The sequence below is a fragment of the Corvus hawaiiensis genome, chromosome 6 (genome assembly GCF_020740725.1).
Source record: "Corvus hawaiiensis isolate bCorHaw1 chromosome 6, bCorHaw1.pri.cur, whole genome shotgun sequence".
Taxonomy (NCBI): domain Eukaryota; kingdom Metazoa; phylum Chordata; class Aves; order Passeriformes; family Corvidae; genus Corvus; species Corvus hawaiiensis.
In genome coordinates, this window is record NC_063218.1 from 47,424,563 (window position 1) to 47,432,811 (window position 8,249).

Genomic DNA, 8,249 nt, shown 5'->3' on the forward strand with positions numbered 1-8,249 from the left:
TTCTTAATCTTTCCTGAGTATCTCCCAGCTTATTACCCATTCCTAGGGTTTTGTTTCTCATTATACCTTCCTTTCTGAAGCAGAGTCACATGCTATTAACTGGAAAGTGTTGTCTGACAGGAACAGACTTTATATAATGGCTCATTAATATAGAAGGGGGTTGCTTTCTTTACTGTCTGCAGGATTTTTGCAGCATGTCATACTGTGATACCACCAGAACCATTTTTCAAAGGCTGTGTTTTTGATGGATGTCGCATAGACGATGAATCCATGCAGTGTTCCAGTTTGGAGATATATGCTACAGAGTGTGCTGCTAGAGGTGTCTGCATTGACTGGAGAGGAAAGACCAACAATACATGCTGTGAGTATTGCAGGACTCAAAATGCGTGTGATAAATTGTAGAAATTAGTGATTTATTCATTAAATACTTCTTATATCTAATACCTGGTTACTGTCTACAAAAATCCAGTGGGGTCCTCTCTCACAGAAGCTGCAGATGAAGAAGGCAAAGCTGTAGTCATTTTTGCTGAAGAAAATGCATCTAACTGTCAGTTTTTAATCTTTTTTTTTTTTGTCTTTTTCCATATAGCATTCAGCTGTCCATCAAGCTTGGTATACAAGCCATGTGGGCCCATTAATCCAGTTACCTGTGACCAAAGGTATGGAAAAACAAAAAAAACCCATGCTGAAACACCTGCTTATATTTTTCTCTTTTTTTATTCTATTACTATCTATCTACTTTCCTCATAAATTTGAGTTATTTCATAATGAAACGTGTTGCAAATTTCACTAATTTATTCAAGATTTATAAAGACCAATCAGCTCTACGAACATGTGCTTCCTGTTGCCCTTCAGAAAGCGCAAATGTTTTGTATCTCACATATCTGACATGATATGGTGCTCTGTCCTCTGCCTCACCACAGAAGTATTGTACTCAAGCACCTATATTCTTGCCATTCCAGCTATGAGCATCCTAGCTATGGAATAACTGAAGGCTGTTTCTGTCCTGAAGGAATGACACTCTTGCGTGCAGAGAGCAACATCTGTGTCTCTGAGTGTTGTAAGTAATCCATAGCTAGTTTGGGGAATAAATAGAGATCAGGATTGTTAATCAGGAGGCCTGAGTTCTATTGTCATCTTCTACGTGGTCAGACCATTGCAAATCAGCCTCTTTAAGCATCCTCAACTAAAAATGAATAATAATCAATATTACCTTTTTTCCCATCATCCTCCTTACGAGAGACCCACCAAGATGGTAGAACTCTACAGTTCAGCAAAATTAGTCTCCATACTCATTTTATTGTTAGATTTATCTTCACAGTATTTTTATTTGAAACTGCGCATATGTACTACTTTGTCAGTTTTCAGTGGCGTAAATACCCATTCGTTTGTTTTTTTCTTTCCAGTCTGCAGGGAACCAAATGGAATGTCTAGATGGGTGAGTATCACAATCCATGTGGCTTAATGAGCACAGACAAGTGAAACAAGAGGATATTTAGTGTTCCACTAAACCAAAGCTTTGTCACAAATGTTTGTTCACTTTCAGTCTTAAAAATAATGAGTGTTAGAGCACCCCTAAGGAATTTAACAGTAAGTGATAAAATATTCTTTCAATAACCTCACATACAGAAAAAAACCCTTTAAAAAAAGAGAGAATGAGAGAGATGGTAGTAGTGGAAGTTAGGCAGATATGCTTATTTTATTTTCACAAATTTGGCTCACTAAAGTTACTAGAAATGAAGGGAGAGATGAATAACAAAGTTTACCTGTTGCTTATCATGTTCATGGTCTGCATTCTTAGTTCCTCAGCTGCATAGAAACCAGAAACCTAATGTGAAAATGAGTATATCATATGATAATTTCTTATTCAAAAATGGATGCAAGACTCCATCACTTCTCCTTTAGAACTCCTGTAACTCTCATACTAACACTATTAACAAATAGAAAGTAAGAGCTTTGTGAACTCAGAACCTTTAGTGGCCTCCAATATCTTCCCCCAATAAGCAGTTTGAGGGTCTCTTATAAAATCTAAAATATGAAAAAGCTGATATTATCAGTTATCACTATATCCGTGAATACGTCAAATAGAAGCAAATAAAGTTATTTTGGTTTGATTTGTCTTTAATTTTTTTCTTTCCTTTGCCTATGTTTTTCTTTTTTATTTAGCCAGGAGAAAAATGGACAAAAGATTGCCAGGAATGTGTCTGTGACAAAAATACTCTTAAGGTGAAGTGTACAAAACACAAATGTCCTCCAGCACAGCAAGTATTTTGTGAAGAACCAGGTTACATGCTTGTTCAGATACCGATACCAGAAGATCCATGCTGTACTAGGACTGAGTGCTGTAAGTGCTGTCTTAGTTCTTTGTCATGGGGAATATGCTGTATTAATTTTAGGAAACTTTAGCAATCATTTCTCATTTTTTGATACTTTGCATTGATGTCATAATACTTTTCTCCCTCATCCCACTTTTTAAAGCCTTCTTGCTGCAGAGCATATACTAAATGCCTGAAGATAACAAATACAAAGATTAAAAGATTTTATATAGTTAGACACAGAAAAGTAACTGAACATCTGTAATTTAACATTGAAAGCCTTTAATACTTCCACTATCTGAAACAATATACGAAAACCATTCAAAACATTTTCTATTTCAAAGACCAGTATTAAGAAAACTATCTTAACTTTAAAAAAATAGTCCTGTATATTTAAAAGTTGCTCAAGAAAGTTCTAGAATCACTGAAAGTCATCAGATTTCCCCATTGGTACAAATTTCTCTTTGGAATGATCTCTTTCCAACAATTACCACTCTGTTCCAGTGTTTTGTTTTACAAAGGTTATGGGAAAGCCCATTCACATCGAAAACACCTGGGCACATAGCTTGAATTAGTCATTAAACTATCTTGTGTAAACACCATATTTACTCCATGGGAAAACTTCAGAAGTTCATTTAAAACAAAACTGCTTTAATTAAAAATTCTGAGCTTAATATTTTCTATATTCTTACTTGAAACAGACTGCAACACAAGCCTCTGCCCTGACATCACACCCCAGTGCTTAGAGGGACAGGAAATAATCACAATAATGCAGCCTGGAAGCTGCTGTCCTATCTTTGAATGCAGTAAGTACTGTGCACCCTCTTCATGTACTATTTACTGCTGTATTTTTCTAAGTTACAAAAACCTTATAAGAGAGATGCAAATTATCTGTATTACCATATTGGGCCTTGTTGTGAATGAGTGTTTTAAGGCCACTGCCACAGGCCTACAAAACTGGTTTTTTGGGTTTTTTTTTGTAGCTACAAAGCTACAAATGAGAAGTTTTTTCATGCATTTCTGCCTCTTAAAACTTACACCTCCTTCTTCCTTCTTGCAGGAAAGGGCTGTGTAGTCAACGGAACCTATTATGCAGTAAGTACACAGAGTTGCTCACTATAAAAATACACTTTCACATAGTTCACAGTGCAGTGTTTTTGAGACACCTATCATGGTCCATATTTTGTAGGAAGGCCTGAGATAAAACATTATTCATTATTTAACCAGAGTTAGCACATCAACATCCTCTGTACAAGCAAAAGCATTTTCTGCTTTCCTTTCTATATGAGCAGAATTTTATTCCAAAATTGGTATCACCAAACCAGAAACTCAGCTTAAATAAAACAACCAAAATTGTATTTATGGATAGCTTAACCTATACATAGGTCACCTTTGTATTGTCTGTGACATGCATACATAGAGCAACTTGTTTTTACTGGCTAATAATGGGTTTTTCCAACTTCCTGTAGCCTGGAGCTACCATTCCATCAGGCCCCTGTGAAGAATGTACCTGCTCTGAATCCTCTCCCTCAAGGCCTCACCACACTCTGGTCACGTGCGAGCCTGTCATCTGTGACACGTACTGCCCGCTGGTGAGTGCTATTCTGCTGTCAGAAACTCCTACCCCACTCAGCTCAAATAATTACTAGTTAGGATCAGTGACCTGACTCAATGCCATTGTCTCTCTACTTCTTTCAAAACAGGGCTATAAATATACAGTGGAACCTGGACAGTGCTGTGGCACCTGCAAGGCAGCGGCTTGTGTAGTGACTGTGGGAGACAACATTACACACGTGCTCCATGTAACTACCCCGGTTTAGTTCACTTTTGGGGAACTCTACTAGTCTTTCATTCTTTCCTCTCCTTCTATTTGTCACATTTATTTCTTCCATCTTTTCTCATATTAGACAAATGCTTACTCAGGCAGGGACTGGACTGTCTCCACACAGCTTAAACAATACCTTGTGCCACAAAACACCAGTTCTGAGCCTTCTGGAAGCAACTGTTGCATGATACTGAACAATGGCTTTCAGAAATCAACATAGGAAAATACACAGGTGAAAGCAATGCACTTCTGTTTGCCTCCAGTTCTGAAACTGTAGCACCCATTTTGCTCAAAAGATAATTTTATCTGTGGAGGCATTTTGACACATCCATAAATTGTAATGACAAAACCATTGAAATGCAAATTATTCTTTGCAAATGAGTCCAGGTACTTACCCTATTCACACAAAAAGCACATCTATATCCAGATAAAAATAAACCCTCTTCACTTGGTTAATAAAAACCACTTAATGGCAGTATGATAATACGGCAAATAAGTATCAGCTGAAATTCAAGGAAGTTGTTTGGAATAATCAAACTACTATACACAGCAAAAATAAGACATTGGGGGGGTTTTGTTTCATTTTTATGTAAGAAGATTTTAATCTGCTTTAATTTTGACTACTTTCAGGAAGGAGAATACTGGAACCCATCTGGTGATAACTGTACTGTTTACACATGTGAAAAACATGCTGACCAGTTCATTCAAGTCGTCAAAGAGACAAACTGTCCTGCCATTAACCTTGATGAGTGTGATCCAGTAAGTACTGCTCTACCAGTTCTCATATTTGGTTGCAGTGCCTAACACCAGTGATAGAAGGATCATCGTGTGCAAGGAAAATAACTAGCAGAAGCATCATGCAGGAAGTAGCTCTCCTTTTATCCTCTCAGAACCTGGTCCCAGTCAAATTTTATCTCAGAAAAGCAACTCAAAGTGAGTGATACATCAATCCTCACTGAGTATTGGACATTAGAGAAAAGGATACAGCATAATATTTTGGACTCCTAAAAGTGTCAAGTGACCTAGAAGCAAAAACCAGGCTCTGGCAAGTCAGTTACTTCATTAATTGTGATACCCTGTCTGTTATAATCCTTCACCTGTACTGACTTTGGTCACAATATTTTACCCTACATGTGCCACAAGCTTTATTGCTTGCTGGCATTATACTACTGAATTGAGGGGTTTCCTCCATTTCAACTTTCAAATAACTCTTACTACTTACTAATATTAGTGACGTGTCCTTAATATTTAGCCTTGCTTGGAATTAGATTCCATGTCAATACAAAAAAATCCAGTGTCTTTGGTGCCAGAGAAAATTAGGAAGCAGGGAAAGTCTGCTTTAGTATGCAGATATGAAACCTGAGTTATCTTTTTATGTTTTCCCACTTAAGGATGATGTCAGATTATCTGAAGATGGCTGCTGTTTAGTGTGCCAAAGAATACCGAAACGTAAGTAATGATGATTTTGTTAAAAGTATTGATTATGTGTGCTTTAGTAGGTATATTAGCCCATTTTGCACAATGGGTACATAGACAGAAGAGATGAGCTGACCAGATTTGGGTTCACTGCTTCACTGGGGTAAAAAAGGAAACAGGTGGAAAAGAAAGGAACAGAACGTTTCCAGTATGGATTTTAGGTCCTTGAGAAACAGATGGTGAACTTTCCCATCCCCTGCTGTTGAATTCTGGCTTTTATGTGGGAGGGTGAGGGCTATGACTGTTCTCCAATTTCCATAGATACATCCTCTTTAAGGAGGAAAGGGAAGCCAGTTCTAGGAGATGGGTGTGATTTGAGCAGTTGCCACAGTACTGCTCTTTATTTCTGCATCCTGCACCAAGTTGCATAAGAAGAAGGGAAAGTTTCATCCACTGATAACACAAACAGCAAGAGCCTTCATTTGGCTCTCAACAATTAAAAGAAAAATGCGCTGTGACTGAATTTCCTACTTCAGCTCCATCCACCTTAGTTTTTGGTTACAAACTATCATACACATCTATCTATTTATATGCACATGTATTTTAACCTATTCTCCTTTGCTTTGTGATGACCTCAGTTTGTAAGAAGCACAATACTACCACTGTCATCAACTATAATGGCTGTGTATCTCCTGCACCTGTTGAGATAACATACTGTGAAGGTAGCTGTGATGCTTACTCACGGTAAGTGGTATAAAAGATAATTGTGGCCTCTTGTCTTCTGCTCTTTACACCAGTTACATCAAGCAAATCACAGGTGGTTTTTCTGGTGTGTCCAACATCCACTCAGTCAACTGTTTCCATTGTGTTAATTAACTTGATGTTGTACTAGCTTGATTACCTCAAGATTCACAGTGTTTAACAGCCTGTTCAGTGTCAGTGAATAGACACAAATTTTGATTTTGCCTGTTTAAAACGGAGGTTATTTTTTTCTCATTATGCTCTCACTGGACTGGCTCACTATGTGATCTGGATTAATTCTTTTATTTTTTCTGTGCCTTAATGAAGACTTAGAGTCATCAATTTTTACAATGAGGAGCAATTTAGCTGTATTTTGCCACGATACTGTAAGAATGGTAATATTGAGTAATAGTCCCACATGCAAGCACACAACTTGTGGTTATGTTTTCTAATGGGTGGGAGGGGCAGTGTTATTTCTCACATAAACTCTGAATCTCTCTCTTTCATTGGTTTTTCAATCAGATATTCTCAAACTACAAACACAATGGTGCACAAATGCTCGTGTTGTCAGGAAATCAAGACCAGCAAAAGAAAGGTGACTCTGACATGCAGTGATGGGACCTCCCTTGATCACTCCTACACCTATGTGGAGAAATGTAGCTGTGTGGATGCTGAGTGCATCACCCAGCAGGAGACACAGCAGATAAAGACCTCTCAGGAACAAGCGAATGTCAAAAATTAGAACTAGGAAGAAGCCCTCAAAAAAGGGCTGAGCATAAGACTAAATAAAGAAACTTCAAAAAATACAAAAGTGTCAAGAGCAGCTAAAATTTTGGATGAACAGATGATATTTTCTGCATAAATCCCCACTATGTCTGTCTATAGAATTTCAGTTTTCATTATCAGTATATCTCTCTTTTTTTTTTGTCTTTTCTTTTACACCTTGAGTGTAAAAGGAGAAGGTCATCTTGACATTTTCTGTTTGTTTGTCTTCTGAGAAGTTCTGGACTTCTAATAACATTTTCATTCCAGTTCACTGAGAAAAATCAAAAGACAAATCCACAAAACAAACAAAACCCAAGGAAAACTGTACCTCTCTGCTTCTATATATTTCTTTTTGTGTTGAGGAAAACTTAGACTGTAGAAAGCTGTATCTTTTCAAAAGTATAAACTTCACTATTTTGAACTATTTATGATGGACATACTTCCCTACATGTTTTTGTGAGGAAAAGGAAAAAATCCTATTATGAGAAGCTGCTGCACACTACTTTTTGTTTACATAACACCATCAGCATAGTAGCTGTATGAAAATATGGATTTTTTTATTTTATGTGGTTAACTGTTTACAGAAGAAATATATATATATATATATATTTGCCAACACAGGCATATGAAGGATTTTTTTAAACAGAAGTATAATAATAATAATAATAATAATTATAACAATAAATGTAAATTCTTTACTAGGAAGCTTTAAAAAGTTGAACCACTGCTATTTATTATTTTTTTTGGAAACTGATTTTTTTGGGTCATTTCTTTCAGAATTAATGTTATCCTATTTCTTAGTCATGTTGTCTGGGTATGGTATATTTTCTTTTGTTTTTGAATATTATTTTATTTTTATCCCTTATGAAACAAAAAAGCAATTATGATTAATAAATTTTGAGCATTTCACAGCACGTCTGCTTTGACTCTTGAGTGAATCCCTTGTGTGAGAGTTGCTGGCTCCATAAAACATAGTTCCAGGTCAAAAGTCAATGTAGGCTGTGGTACCTAACCTCCTATAGCATTTTGATACTGCTTTGAATGAAAAGCATTCAAAAGCAAACACTTGGGAGTGTTCCAAGCACATCACTTCAGCTGCTATCAATTAGTAGGCAGTTCAGGAAGGGGGTACTGTTGCAGAGGGGATTTCTGCAACATGCATAAGACAGCGCGGCCTGTGAAAAAAT

General features: G+C 36.8%; 1 protein-coding gene across 1 annotated transcript in view; it reads left to right on the forward strand.

The window, feature by feature from the left end:
- Nucleotides 1-7,373, forward strand: part of LOC125327906 (mucin-5AC-like) — a 51,279-nt gene extending 43,906 nt beyond the window's left edge. The window contains exons 37-49 of the mRNA XM_048307962.1: nt 183-361; nt 590-659; nt 963-1,060; nt 1,407-1,438; nt 2,167-2,344; nt 3,017-3,121; nt 3,376-3,410; nt 3,785-3,907; nt 4,019-4,117; nt 4,771-4,899; nt 5,532-5,589; nt 6,195-6,300; nt 6,820-7,373. Of these exons, the coding sequence (XP_048163919.1) occupies nt 183-361; nt 590-659; nt 963-1,060; nt 1,407-1,438; nt 2,167-2,344; nt 3,017-3,121; nt 3,376-3,410; nt 3,785-3,907; nt 4,019-4,117; nt 4,771-4,899; nt 5,532-5,589; nt 6,195-6,300; nt 6,820-7,039 (1,432 nt within the window). The 3' untranslated portion in view covers nt 7,040-7,373. The remainder of the gene's footprint in view (nt 1-182; nt 362-589; nt 660-962; nt 1,061-1,406; nt 1,439-2,166; nt 2,345-3,016; nt 3,122-3,375; nt 3,411-3,784; nt 3,908-4,018; nt 4,118-4,770; nt 4,900-5,531; nt 5,590-6,194; nt 6,301-6,819) is intronic.
- Nucleotides 7,374-8,249: the final 876 nt, after the last annotated feature.